Source organism: Erithacus rubecula, assembly GCF_903797595.1.
Source record: "Erithacus rubecula genome assembly, chromosome: 18".
In the NCBI taxonomy this organism is placed as follows: Eukaryota; Metazoa; Chordata; class Aves; order Passeriformes; family Muscicapidae; genus Erithacus; species Erithacus rubecula.
In genome coordinates, this window is record NC_136670.1 from 6500948 (window position 1) to 6516373 (window position 15426).

General features: G+C 40.9%; 1 protein-coding gene across 10 annotated transcripts in view; it reads left to right on the forward strand.

Moving 5' to 3' along the window:
• The window catches only part of EYA2 (EYA transcriptional coactivator and phosphatase 2), an 84661-nt gene that overhangs the window by 44037 nt on the left and 25198 nt on the right, over nucleotides 1-15426 (forward strand). For all 10 annotated transcript variants that reach the window (XM_079321941.1, XM_079321939.1, XM_079321940.1 and 7 more), the window contains 3 exons: nucleotides 1371-1484; nucleotides 11368-11435; nucleotides 13331-13508. In XM_079321941.1, coding sequence (XP_079178067.1) covers nucleotides 1371-1484; nucleotides 11368-11435; nucleotides 13331-13508 — 360 coding nt within the window. The remainder of the gene's footprint in view (nucleotides 1-1370; nucleotides 1485-11367; nucleotides 11436-13330; nucleotides 13509-15426) is intronic.

A 15426-nucleotide genomic window follows, 5' to 3' on the forward strand; every position in this document is an offset into this window, starting at 1 on the left:
GTTTATTTTAATAATACAGCTGTACAATCTCAGAATAAAATATCAACTCCTTTCATTACCAGCAAGGGTTTCATCTTGCAATGTTTTATTCAGCTATTGCTGTTCCCCCTGTAAATTGTCAGTTTAATTGCCTGCTTTTAGAAATGAAAAGATTTTTGTGGCTTCAGGGCTTACCTATTGTTCCTGAACTGTATGTTATATCCAACTGAGTAGATGATAACCCTCCTGTAGGACTTGCCAATAAATGTTTTGATACCAAAGCTGAAAATACAATGCAAGTAAAAAATAACTCTTTTGAGAACAGAAATCTTGAGGTTATTTTGCTGAAGGTCCTGTTCTGTTCCATTGTTAATCATTGCTTGCATCTGATAACTCTTCAGGAAGTTTTTGTGTGAGTTTCTTCAATTCTGTAACAAAACTATATGTTCAGAAATTGTTTTTGAAAACAGTATTATTCACAGTCGTTTATCCATCTTAGCAAAAGTGCATTTGGGTGTGGATACAGGACGTAGCTGACTCAAAGAAATTTGTGATGAATTTGTGTGGCTGCTAGGAGACCTGTTTGGGTAATGCAAAGAATTAAACACACACATGTATTTATATTTATATTTATATTTATATTTATATTTATATTTATATTTATATTTATATTTATATTTATATTTATATTTATATTTATATTTATATTTATATTTATATTTATATTTATATTTATATTTATAGCTATAGTTATAGTTATAGTTACAGTTATAGTTATAGTTATAGTTATAGTTATAGTTATAGTTATAGCTACAGTTATAGTTATAGTTATATTTGTAGTTATATTTGTAGTTATATAGATATACATATACATAATACTTATGCACATATCTCTACACTTCATATTTATACATATCTGTACTTTTATATTTATACATATATCTATACAATTTATATGCATATACATATACATTATATTTATATTTATACACATATCTATACACATGATATTTATATTTTTATATATCTATACTTTTTTAATTTATACATATATCTATACTATTTATATATATACATACACATATACATTATATTTATATTTATATACATATAAATACGCATACACATACACGTTATATTTATATTCATATCTATACAGTTTTTACTTATACATATATCTATACTGTTTATATTTATATTTATATTTATATTTATATTTATATTTATATTTATATTTATATTTATATTTATATTTATATTTATAAAATAAAGCATTAAAAAAAGAGAATTTATTCGGTTAAAAATCCAGCTGAAAACATGTTAATTCCTCCACTTGCTTTTTTTTTCCATCCCCATATGACAAGCCCTCATGTTTTGCTCTTGGTTCCAAGGCATCAAGACAGAGGACAGCCTGAGCCACTCGCCAGGGCAGAGTGGATTCCTCAGCTACGGCTCCGGCTTCGGCAGCGCGGCGGGACAGGGACCCTACTCCTACCAGATGCACGGTGAGGGGCTGGGGGCTGGGGGCTCAGGGAGCACTCAAATGCCCACTGTAGTTGTTGCACCACTCACCAAGGAGCAGACAAGCTCTTGGGTGCAGATTTCTGTCTGCCAGGGCTGTGGGATAAATGCTGTTCTTCAGGAAGCGCCGGCGTGGCTGGTGCTGGTTTGGTCCCTCTGGTGCAGCCCTGGCAGGCTGGGATACCTGTGGGGCTGGGAGCAGTAAATTGTATTTCTGGAGCCAGATTCTGCTCTCTTTAGGTCTGTTTGTTTGCAGAGCAAACACAGCTGATGCAGGTGTAAAGGGGCAGCATTCAGCTTTCCATCCTGAACTCCAGCTGTCACTTCTGTCCTGGTTCTTGAGCTAGAACAGGGTCCACTAAAGAGCAAGATGAAGATGTAGCAGCCTTTTGGTCAGTAAGTGGTAAAGAAAATGAGCTATTTTACTGCCAGTCAGAAGGGGAAATCTATTTTCATGCTTCCCTAGCATGAAACAAAATTGATTGTGGAACAGTTTGTTAGCCAAATAGCTAATGCAATGTGTCACACACATGTGTACAAATATAGAAGATGAGATTAGCATGTTCCATAGCTCATAAAAATGACACAAAACCATGCTGCACAGGTACTGTGGATTGAAACAAAGATTTTCATTGCCAAGTAACAATGGATATCATCAGGATTCAAGTAACATTCAGACTGAAATCTGGTATTCACGTATTAGCTCTGAAGGAGTGACTTTTTTCCTTTTTTCTTTTTGAACAGTGCTGTGTATAGGGTTGTTCCATGTCATTATTGCATTTAGAAAATTATTTGTTTCATAATGCAGAGATCTAAAGTATGCATGTGGCCAGTCTGGGGATGGCACTCATTTTAGAGTCATGAATCTGGAGAGGAGGTAACAGCTTGCATTAGATTTTTGCCTTTAAAGTGGTAAATTTGTCATGCTGGGAGAGAAATGTTTCTTCAAGGTCCATTTCATTTCTTAATCAATCCTCATGTAAGTGTTCAGTTACAGCACCAATCACCAAACACCCTGGGCTTGGTACTAAAATATATTTCACTTTTTAGCACACATTTTTCTAAGTTTACTTTTTCTGACAATTTAGCAGTTCAGTGATTTGCTCAGACTTCTGTTAAAATTACTATTCAATGATAGAAATTGAACATGAAACACAAAGATTATCTTCCAGTTGTGCCCCCAAAACCTTACTGCCTTCACTGGCAGCTGAGGAAACTGCTCGTTGCTGAGGGTGGGGGAGAAATCTTTGGAATATAAGAAACTTAACATTTAGTGAGCTATGTAAAATACAAAGAGAAAATTGTGCCAGCACATTAGCTAACCCAGAAACCCATCAGCTCTGCAGAGAGTGCAGTAACAGCCAGCTTATAGAGCATTTCCTGTGGTTGCAAGAGCATGTGCTACCCTTGATTGCACATTAGGACATCTCTTCTCAGCTTGTCATTAATTCCTAGACAATGCCTTGCTCTTCAGTTGTAATTGCTGAAATGACAGCTGGTATGAAACTATGAAGTTGCACAACAGTTAAAACTGTGGCCAAAGACCATTGTGGATGCTGTTGTTGGGCAGGAAAGGATTTGACTGCTTTTTTGGGGTTTTTTAATATCCAAATCTCTCTACCCACAAAATACTTTTTACATTACAAAGGAAAAATCAGTTATGTAACTGGGATGACTTTCCTTTGCCAAGGAATTGCAGAGCAGTGTTGAGCTTGGGACAGACATAAATTTGGGACCCAAGACCTATGCAGTGAAATTCTTTGCTACTGCTGAACATTTGTTTTCTTTGTAGAGCCCTTCTGATGAGCTGTGAAGTAGTGAATGAGTAGGAATTAGCATTTCTTTTGTGCCACACTAATTTAAAATGGATTAATTATATATATTGCTTATGTTTGTGGAATGAATTGGTTATGAATTGTTCTTCTGGCCTGAGAACAAGTAAAATGTGAATAATTAATCAATTAAAATGTTTTCTTATGCTGAAAACATTTTGACCCTTGTTGATATCTGGATAATCTAGACAATTTTTTTTCCAAGAGATGCCAGAATTTATTGCAATTGTTTGCCAATCTGTGTGTTAAAAATTTAATACTAGGTCATAAATACCAATTTGGCGTGAACAGTTACCTCTGCTTGCATGAATTTTACAAAGGAAGTCCATGTTTAGTTTTGAACCTGATTCTTGAAGTACTTGGTGATGAAAATAGTGATGAAATTTCAATCTACACCTGAGCAATGTGGATCACACTTCGGCATCCAGCGAATCCATGTGAAGTCCCAAAAATAAAGTGAGAGCATGTTCTCAGCAAACTGTCACTCAGATGCCTTGGATGGATAAAATTAAAAACCTCAGTAGAAAAGGAGCAGCCTCTTTCAAAAGCTGCTGCTGCACAGCTGGTTTGCATTAATTGCAGTCTAGAACTGTGGCAGTAAAGTTGTGCTGCACGCCCTGGTGGGTTCAGCAGGGAGAGGCCTCTCTTCAGGAGGGGTCAGACCTCACTTTTTGCAGTGTAAATACAAGGTTCCTCAGAATAACAGCACAGCCTCCCTTTCAAAGATTTTTAAACACCAGGGGCTGACTGTGCTCCATTTACTTTGTTTTAAAACGAGCTGACTTGTAGGAGAGGGAAGTCTGTGGGAGAGGCAAAGGTGTTGACAGTGATGCACTGTGGGCTGCAAGGATCTGTGCTACTGCTGCCCAAGGGAAAGCTCTGCTCTAACTCCTGCCATTTAATGGAAATTAAATTGTAACTGCTGCAGTCAAAATCTTCTCTGAGGCAGAGCATTTATTTTGGAGGTGTCTTGTGTCTCCTTGAGAGTTTTGTGTGACTTTGTCATCAGGGTTGTGGAGGTGGCAAAAAATCTCAAAAACAGGGGTTAATGAGGAAAATCAGCACAGGAAACTGTCACAGAGGTGTTTGGATGTCACAGAGACTTCTCTTCGTGGATTTTATTTTCATTGCTTCTGTAGGATATTAAAAAAATCCAAAAGCAGGATGGCAACAGCTTGGGAAATCATGAACTTGGCCTTGAATATTCAGCTTACAGTGCACTTGGCAAAGAATATGCTAAAATGTTATGGAAGCTTCACAGAATAATGATTTAGTATACCTAATGATTTTGAAAATGTCTAGGAGGCAATAGAAGAGCTAGTGTAAAATTACATATAAAACTCTGTGTTGAGAAACATCATACCTGCATAGTCAAGAAATTAAAAGTTAGGAAACATCAGATTCATGATGCTGTGCAGGACTGGTACTGCTTTTGTTGTATCTCATCTCCAGGCACTGTGTGAGGTAATGCAGTGGAGGAAGAAACAGAATTCAGTCACAGGATGAGAGACTGGGCTGGTGTTTGTGGGCAGGTTCAGCTGACCCTGCTTCAGTCAGCACAGGCTGTGCAGCTCAGGAGTTTCTGCTCTGCTGCTCCTGCATGGGCCTTGTTATTTGGATGCCCCTTCTGTTAATATTGGCAGGGTTTAAATCTGCACTGCAGTACTGTGACCTCTAGAGCTATGAGAATACCTGCACTGGCTGAAGAGGAGCCCACTGAGTTACCACAGATAAAAAGAGAGGATGAAAATTGGACTTAGAAAACCTGTAGCTGGCAGATTAATTGATGCTGACAAGTCGTTACCAGGACAAAGATCACTCCACTGTTGTCAAGTTTCTTACATTTTTCTCTGTTGTGGCTCTTGTGGAGCCCCTGCAGTACTGCAGCAGTGCATGGAGGCTGGAAAATCAAGACAAATCCCTGGATCTGGAGTACTCATTGAGACTTAGTAATGGGTCAGAGAGTGGAGATGTGCTGACCAGTTTCTTCTTTTCCACTGGAAATTTACTTTGCTCAGGAGGAAGAGAATTGCTAAATAACAGCTGTGCTGACAGGGCAGGTTTTTATCCCCAGTGGCACAACAGTAGATGTGACAAGGCTACTTGGATTTGAGTGCTGGCCTGGGAACTGGAGCTTCATGGCCACTATTTCACATAGGAGGTGGCAAATCCAGCTTTCCTTTATCATGTCTTGTTATCCATCAGTGAAGGATGGTGCCCAGGATGAAACTGCAGCTGGAGGAGTCTTTATTCTTTGGTGTCCATGGAGTCACCCAAATAAAGTCAGTTTTGCTGGTTGGTTTTTTTTCAACAAGGTATTGCATAGAAACAGTCTGTATCCTTGCTGTAAGGATGTTCACTTTTTGGCCCAAAACCTTTCCTTGTGATTTGTTTTTGAAGACAGTCCAGTGTAATTTGCTTCTATAGCTGTAGAATTGTTAGACAGAAGTGGTTAAAAACACTTTCTCAAAGTACAGTAAAATCTAACTGCTTTCCCATGGTTCAAATCCTGAGAGTAACCATAAACTATCCCAGCACTGTCAACACCACTGTTGATCTGGACTGAGCTATAGATGACCAGGCTCAAAAGGATGGTAAAGCCAGGCTCTTAAAGCTGCTCTGGTCATCACTTATTAAAGCTCTTTGAGGCTCTGTGGGTTGAGCAGTCCCAGGAGCAGGGGAAGAGCTGTGACTCAGAGAAACTGAACCACGAAATGTGTTTTATATCACCATTCAGAGTGCCCTCCAACACCTGGTCAGGCTGACAGAACTGCATGGGATTGTGGTGGGAGACAAAAGGATTTATTTTGAATGGGTTTTGTATCTGAGAGTATCATCTGCAGGAGGTGTTCATATGCTTTTGGGAGCAATGTCCTTTACCAGACACTGCTGATGTCAAGTGGTCTGACATTGTAGAATAATGCTTTTCATCTAGGTTAATGCAGTGTGCTCTTCCCTGCACTGTCTGAGCCCTTTCAGACAGAAATACAAGACTTTTTGGGGAAGGGTTCATTACACCTAATGGCAAACAGTTGAGCAATCTGCTGCAAAGTACATATGGGTTGAGTTTTTCTTCTCCTTTAACAGGTCAGATAGTCTTGAAATGCCTCCACAGCTGACAACCATGCAAGGTTTTATGAGTCTTCTTGCCCAGTAAATGCAGGCAGATGTTGTAGGATTTGGAACCTTACAAGGCACTAGAGTATAGCTGGTGGGAGGTAATTTTGATGAGTGCTTAACCTCTCACTAAAATGTAGCAGCTTGGAGAAGGCAGTATTTACTGCAGGAAACATTAGCTTGTCAGAGAGCTAAAGCACTGCAGAGGAGCTCTCTGAATGGCCATGGGAGTGTTCAGGCAGATGTTGTTCATAGCACAGAGCAGTGCACACTGTGCAGGGAGGAGCAGTGGGGCTCTGCCTGCATCACTCACAGTCAGCAGTGCTTCCTGCAGGAAAACAGCCTGGTGATGCCAGAGTGCACAGCCATTGTGTGCTGCCTTTAAAACACCATGCAATCCAGCTGACCCCTGCAGGCATTTATTTTATTAGTCCTAAATGGTCAGATAATCCTTTGAGAAAGCTCTCTGTGGAGCCATTGTGTGTTTCATCTGCAAGTTAGAGGAAATGCTTAAGTCTAAGCTGCATCATTCTGTTTTTTGAATGACAGAGACATGCTCAGAAATGCCCATGTTAGCCACCCTTAGAGTTGCATCATTTAAGTGTTCCTGGACTCACAGTTGCTGCTGGCTGCCCAGAGAGCTGTGACAAACACTGAAAGTGTCCACCTGTGTTGAACCTGCCCATCTCCTCCTCTTACTGTTGAGGATTTCATTGAATGTTGAAAGTGCAGCCATCTGTTCTTCTGAATACAGCAGCTTATTCTCTTTTGAGCAGTACAGGAGGCTTGGAGAACACCTCCCTGTTGTCAGGGCCCTGTGAAAGACAAGCACACAAACCTGATTTTCAAAACCTGCTGTGTTTTTGATCTGAGCTACACCACAGGCCCATCCTGTCTTCATAATCACCACTCCCTAAGACACCAGCGTTCCTGTATCACACTGTGCATTCATAAGCTGAAAAAAAATTAACTAGATAAGCTTAGTTCTGAACACACTAAAAATAACCATGAATATCCCTTTCTTTACTTGCTCATACCTGGCAAGGAGGGGATGAAATGCAGCCTGGTACTGCAGTGACTGGAAGACAGATGTAGAGGGTGAGAAGCTGGCATGGAAGTTTTTGCAGGAGCACTGGCCAGATCATGCACCATTGAAATGATCATTGACCATGGCAGAGGCTTTTCTGGAATGCTCAAATTAAAAAGTGAATGTAGGGAAAATAGCAAATGAAATCCATCTGTTTGAGAACAGGAATAGAACATTCATCAGCTCACAAAGAGTTTTTCTGTACATGTTGCCCCTGCACACTCACACAGAGAAGGGCCACATCTACTTATCAAGGAAAAATCATGGCACTGGCTCTGCCTGGCATGTGGACACCTTTCATGCAGTGTCTTTCCATGAGAGTGTGTTTGTGATAGAAATACTTTGCAGGAACACTTACAGTACCACACATCTGAAGAGCTGTTCCACTTCAGAGTTCAGATTGTTTTATTATGAGCTAAATGTTCTTTAAGCTACCTGTGAATGAGGGCATTGTGACATTTAGCAACTGGCTTGATTGAACACAGATGTGAGCCATATTCCATATGGAGAAGATCCAAAGGGGGAGATCCTAGGCTTGTTTCTGATTTGCAAGGAGTTTGAATGCAATTATTTGGCATTGAGCTACCAAGATAGATGGAAACAAATTGCTTGCTCCCACCTCTACAGTATTGCAAATGTAAAACCAGCCTCAGTTTGAGAGTGTTTGTTGTCTTCAGAGGTCCATGGAAAAAAAAGCCAATATATGTGAAAGCAAAAGTTCTGTAGAAATAGGCAGAAATGGGAGGGGGCCAGGCATTCATGTACATTGCTTCCCAAAGGGCTTCCTAGGAGTGCCCCATTCCACGTAGCACCACTTTCAAACTTCATTCCAGTCTTTCTCTGAATATTACAAGAAGTGCTGTTACCTGGGAAAGTGTTTGAGGGGAAAAATGGTTACATGGGAAATAGGGCTAAATTGCAATATCTGTTGATAATTTTCCAGTTTCTCGAGTGTAAAATTTACTGGTGCAAAACTGAAATTGCACCTGGCAGAATTAATTTTGTTATGGAAGTGTTTATTTCCTACCAACAACTTAAGGAGGAAAAGCAAACATTTGGGGCTGGTTCTGGTATGTATTCTGAACTGCTGAACTCTACAAAGCTGCTCACAGGAACTGTGACCAGCAGACCTCATTCTCTGTTTATGGAGAGAGAGGGTTTATCTTTGCCTCCACTGCCTGTGGCACTTGTTTGTTTTCCTGCCATTTGAACTGAGGGTCCATCATTGCAAACATGGTCTCTCCAGTCTGGCCTGTCAAGGGTCTGAGCTATAATAGTTCCCAAGACAAATATTGATGAACCTAAATCTTTAAGAACTTCCTTTTCCATGCAGATAATTGATTTTTTTTTTTCTTCCAGCTTTTCAGCCTTGTTCAGCTGGGAACAAATTCCAAGTGTTTACTGACTTTGGTTCTCCCCAGTGTCCTTACCTGTAATTATTCTACTGTAACACTGAGCTGCCAAGACATACTGAGCTTAGCAGCTCTCAAGGTGTACTGCAGGGAGGGGGGTGAAATCTCTGAATGCACTGCTGGAGGGCAAGGAAAAGGGTTGTGTTTGATCTCAGTTGAGACAAACAATGCTGAGATGGTGGTACTCCTTGGTCAGGATACAGGAGCCAGAAGAAGAGAAAAACCTGAGTTGCCAGGTTGAACTTCAGTTTATAGGGAATACCAATCTTCAGCACTTTCACAAGTATTTAAATATGTAGGTAAAAAATCTGTCCTTCCTTTTGAAAATGCCCTGGGCAGAGGGAGCCAGCCTGCAGTGGCACGTAGAGACACCTGAACTTGGGTAGCTCAGCCAAAGTGGCAAAAATACATTTTACAAAACCCAAAAATATATTTTACAAAACCGCAGTGTAAAATTCACCCCACTGAGGCCAGTCACAGTGCACTGGGGGAGGCTGTGGAGTCATTCCCATCCTCTCATCCCTGCATTCCTGCCCTTTTCTCCCTGCTCATTACCTGTGTGTGCACAGACACACTCACTCTTCACAGCTGCCACAAAGTTCTGAGTAAGTTTAATCCAGCTGTGCACATCCCTCCTTTTGCTCACTCTCTGACTGTTTGGAAAGCAGGAAGCTGCCAGTATCATGTGCAGGTAGCACAGCAATAAACATGTTCTCATCACAATTTACACATAAAGCGTGAGTCCCTCGAGGTAACTCATCCCCCTCTTGACAGCTTTAATAAAAGATGATGGATTGTTTCTAAATGACAGTTTAGGAAAATCAAAAATTCCCCCCTGTATTGTTTTGAGCTCTGGTGTACAAGAGCTGTTTTGTCTTCTGTGAAAGTTGTTTTTGCCTGTAAGCACTGGGGCTCTATTACTCTCCTTCACACTGGTGAGAAATGCTGTTACCACAGGAATATATTCATACTGCTGCATACCTGTGACTTTTAGAAAACCTGCAGAAGCCTGTCATGGGTGGGAAGTGGGGAAATGCCAAGAGCTGAGTGTGTTGCTGTCTTGGGGGTGCTGCTCTGGGCAGTCTCCCCATATGGGTTGTTGGAAGCAGGAGGGATTGGACACTGATCCAGGCAGGAATGGCAGGAGGAGGCATCACCCAAGCCCACCTGCACTGGCTCAGCTCCCAGCCAACACATTCTGGGCCTTGGGGACACCCAGGCTTCCAGGTACCTGGCAGTCACCTGCACTCTGTTTTCTTCCTCTCTGCTATTTTCTTTTTAAAGACCACATGTGGCAATAAATTAGTTCTGGAGGGCAGAGTCCTCTCTCTTGTTTTTTTTTGGCTTGAGATTTATCCCTCAGTGCCTGTGCTTTGTAGCTGCACTTGGCAGAGTGGAGTTTGTTCAGCTGTCCATTCTCCAGCTAATCTGGTGTCCTAAAATAAAAACAAGCAAGTGGAACTTGGGAGGATGGTTGCCACAGAGGACGTGCAGAGTGTCACATGGTTAAAGCAGCACTGCTCAAAGTCATTCATATGGTGAGAACCAGATGAGAGAAAAAGGCCAAAGGTCTACTTAGGGCTCAGTTTGATGGTACACTGAGGTGATTGAATGAAGCCAAGATGAGCCCAGTGCAGCCAGACAGCATCAAAATCATACCTCCTTCACATACCATGTGAAATGAGAAATACTGAAATGGAAACCTGCATAGAGTGGGGTCAAATCAAGGCTAGAACTCGAGAGGGCAGGAGAGCTTATGGCTCTGCTACCACTGGCCTGATGGGAGGCAAAGATCATTCCTGTAGATCTAATCTGAACATTTATTTCTCCAAACAAAATCTTTGTGGTGGTGCTTCCTCCAGCTGAGGGAGCTGCTTCACTTGGGACAGAACCATGTCCATCCTTTCTCTCCTAATATCCCAGGAAGAAGAAATACTTTTGCTCCTTGCTGTTCCAGAAACCTCAGCAATATTGTTCTCACATTGGGAACATCAACATCAGGGAACAAATTTTTCTCCTGAAAACTCCTGTGTACCTTATAAATTAGGACAGATGGCAGGATACCCATGCATGAAAGAGCACATGTGGGAGGATGTAAATGTAATCTGAGGGGTTTTCCTACAGGAGAAGAAGAGAAAAAGTACTATTCCATTACTTATTTTAAAGGGAAGTAACTTAATTTTAAATCTGGGCTGACTCCTTGTGTTCCAGATGTGTTTCCCAGCCCAATAATCAGTGTTTCAGTCAGTAAAACCCAGTAACAGCCTGAAGTTTTTACAGCCTCAGATTTCTGCCATACTTTTTTGTAGTGAGCTGGTATTTAACTTCCTATTGGAAATTATTTGAATTAACACACCCTGTGACTTTGATTGCTGATCTTATGACTGTGATCTTATGAATGTGATGCTCTTTCCCTCAGGCACAACAGGAATTTACCAGGGAGCCAATGGCCTGACAAATTCTGCAGGATTCAGTGCTGTGCACCAGGTATGGTTCAGCATCTCTTGCTGGCAACCTTGTCACTTATTTTAAACCACTTGGACGGTTTATAGACCAGAGAGATTGTTTTAGTGTTCACATATTTAAGGAGGGTTTTGCTGAGCACCATTCTGCTCTACTCCTTGGGCCTGTTTACTGGACTTCAAGACATCCTGGTTAATTTTGAGATGTATCTTACACACAGAGGGCAGTCCTTGTAGGACACTGCCCTGGCAGTGTCTGACTTGCTGCTGTAGCAGTGCCAAGAGTTTCCCCATTCTTCTGCCATCTTTACAGATATGTTGTGCATCCTCTCCAGAGGGGATGGATTCTTGAGTCCTGTCTGCTGTCTTGGCACTGTGCAGTGAATGTGAACAATCTGAGAGAAGCCTTGGCAGGCCCTGCTGGATGTGGAGCTGTGTGTGCACTTCCCCCTTTGAGAGCACACCTGTCCATGGGCTCCAGCCTCAGATACCTGATAAATGTGTGTATAAATAAAGCACAAGACAGATGTTTTTCAGTAGCAAATGGCTCTTCTTGTTTGGACCAAACAAATGAGTACATTGTCCCAGAAAATGTGTTTTGGTTGGCCAGTAATTTCAGTTCCTTGTTTATAGGGTGATTGTTGACTTGTATTTTTAATGACAACAGTGGGCAATTTCTTTGTTGCTTCAGTTTGGGCTTAAAACATCAGCATTACTGATAGAAGTGCATTTGATTGAAGTATGGGGGTTACCTGGACAGGGAGGAAAAGCTGGGCTTTATTCATTATTTTGTTATTTTCTGTAGAAGAAAACAATGAAATTATCTCGTTTCCTTTTCACTCTAATTGTTCTTATGACAATTTGAGTCTTTGTTCTTGAGAGCTCCCTGGTGACTGGAAGTTAATGAAATAGCTGTCACAGACAAAGATGTAAGCTGTTAAGGAGGAAAGTGCTTTTAGTCTTTCTAAAGAGTATTTATTATTTAATTTTATATAATACCAGAGACTAATTATAATTTCTGAGGAAATAAAAGCCTTCTGCTCAAAGACAATGCCCAGAGCATGAACACACTTCTCTATCTGGAAAAGCAAATTTAGTGGACAAGGACAGGAGTGGCAATTAAAGCAAAAATAAACAAATTAAACCTTTTATGCTTTAATTGTTCAAAGATACATTTTATAATATTTTCCAGTGTCCTGCTTGTCACAATACACCCACCAAACATGCAAGGATAGTGGTATGGAGTTTGTTTGTGAGCATTAAAATCAAGACAAAGAGTTTTGTGATAACTTAGCTCTCCAAGGTCACTTGAACCTCCTGGTTTTATTTCATTTTTCTGTAGGTAGGCAAGATGACTCAGGCATTTATTTATTGCTGAGATAGTTGGGCAGACTGTCATGAACATTGCTGCAAAAAAATTGGTACTTTCTTTGCATTTTTTTAGCCTAACAACTGATCAGAAGATGTTGCTGATTGTGGGAAACTGCAGCCTGTTTGCTCCTTCCCTCACCCAGTTTTTCATTCTTTTCTTACAATTTCTTACGTATTTTTTTGTGTGCAAAGATTATGTGTTCCATCATGGCCCTTTTCAGAAAGCCACATACTTTACTTTTATATAAAATTGTTAAAGTCTGCAATATGAAATGTGTCAGCACTGATAACTAAAATCCTGTAAAAAACCTTAAAACTTGCCAGATTTCTGACCTCTTGTTGGTTAGCCTATCATATTAAAATAGGAGTATATTTGGGAGAAGCAGAAATGTAATTTCCTAAGTGAATGAAATGCAGTTCTACAGTGAAATATTCCTGAGCCACAACTTGCTGCATGCACAAGTAACACAGCTTTTGTGGTGGCCTACTTGTTTCTAAGATAAAACCAGACAGATGTGAGTTAGATGTTTCTTTTTTTTTCCCTCCAAGGAGTATTCCTCGTATCCCAGCTTCCCTCAGAGCCAGTACTCTCAGTATTACAGCTCATCCTACAGCTCCCCGTACGTGTCTGCCAACAGCATCAGCCCCTCGGCCATCCCCACCTCCACCTTCTCCCTGCAGGAGTCTTCCCACAACATCACCAGCCAGAGCACAGAATCCCTCTCTGGTAGGTGCCTCTCTCGTGTTCCAGCCTGGCAGACATGAGCGCCATCGTCTCGTTGTTTGTCATTGTTCCCGCTCTGCTCTGACCTGCCCGGCTGCTCAGTTGGTAGAGTGTGAGACTCTTAATCTCAGGGTCGCGGGTTCGAGCCCCGCGTTGGGCGCCAGCTGCTGTGGTTCCCTGCCTGTTCTCTGACCTGCCTGGCTGCTCAGTTGGTAGAGCGTGAGAATCCAAATCTCAGGGTCGCGGGTTCGAGCCCCGCGTTGGGCGCCAACTGCTGTGGTTCCCTGCCCACTCTCTGATGTGCCTCCAGGTCTGGGTCAGAGATGGAGGGAAATGGGCATGGACAAAGGGAAAAACCAAGGAGGCTCCTAATCCTGGCATAATCCTGGGACTGGGATAATCCAAGTGTTTATTCCTGAAGGCTTCCAGGGGAAACACGGGGATTTTCAAACCGCAAAGGGCGGAGGAACCCCAGATCACAGCCAGAAAATGGGAGGGGGGAGGGTTAAACCATATAACAGACCATGGGGGAACCACAGGAGAAACCATTTCAGTCTAAAATATAAACCAAAACAGTGAAATACAACACAATACAGTATAGTCGTTGGAGTTTTTTAGAATATTGGTAGCTCAGAGTTTCTAGCACTGAAGGGTTCTTACACAGGGGTTTGGGAAGGTATTGGAATATCCAAGCTCTCTAAAACCATCCTGTGCTGTTTTCATGAGTGTTTGAGGTTTGATCTCCTCTAAGGTAGTACATAAAGGTAAGATAATGACATAGCAGCCCCAGATCAGTACTGAGGGCTGGCATGGGTAACAATGAATTCAAAGCAAACAAAGCTCTGAAAAATTCTCAGTTTCCTCAATGTCTGATGACTTTTTAGCCCATATCTCTGTCAAGGACTATATTCACCTCTTACAACAACATGTAATATAGTACATTCATAAACAGCTACATCAAGAGAAAGTCCCTCTTTATAAAATCTACACAAACTGTGTGTACAAGATGAATTCCACACCAAAAAATGTCCTCTCTTTGCATGCCTAATTTTTTAAGTTTCAGTACTTAAGTAGTTTATGGAATTACTGGTGGATTATGATCCCCCAGTGTCCTGTTCAAGAGCAATCTTCAGCTATCACTTCTCTTTAGTTTTCATTGGCGTGCAATAACATTTATATAATGCACCACACAATTTGTGGATGATCACAGTGCACACCCACTTACTGCTGACTTACAAAGAAACAAATCTGAACATCTGTGGTTGCTCTAAAAGAAAAATAAATTAGTGTTTTTTAAAAAGAGGTGATCACAGGCTGCTCTAAAAGCAGTTGGAGGATTTTCCGTTCCTTAGATCTTATCTCAGCCTTGTTGAGAAAGGATGATCTCAAAAAGGCTTCTTAGGCACAATCCCAGCTTCTCTGAAGAAGAGTGTGGTTATTCTAGGACGTTGCAGATGCCACATCTTAGCAAGGTATAAAGAAAAATATGCTTGAAAAGGATTTGTAATGTAAGGTGAGTGAAACCCAGACAGGTCTGTGAAACTCAAGCCAAGCAAAACAGATACTTTATACATGGGAAGTTTACTTTTAACTGTCTCTTCTCAGTTATTGCTAAAGTACTATCCTCTGAGAGATGGGTAAGGCTCAACAGGTTAATTCTGTATTTTTAAATAAAAGTTGATGTTGAAAGTATATTTTTAATCATTAGCATTCATCAAATTTTTATAAAAATCCAAAAATACTTGAAAAAAATATTTTAGAAATGTACTTGGTCTTGGATTCTGTTTCTATTGTCTTTCTCATTTCTATCTTTGAGAAGAATGGGGGGGAGTAAAATTCCAAAAGCTTTTTCCCTCCAGTGAAAATTTTGATAAGGTTTTTTAAAATGCTACATATGCAGTTTTGATTATTTTTGAAGTTA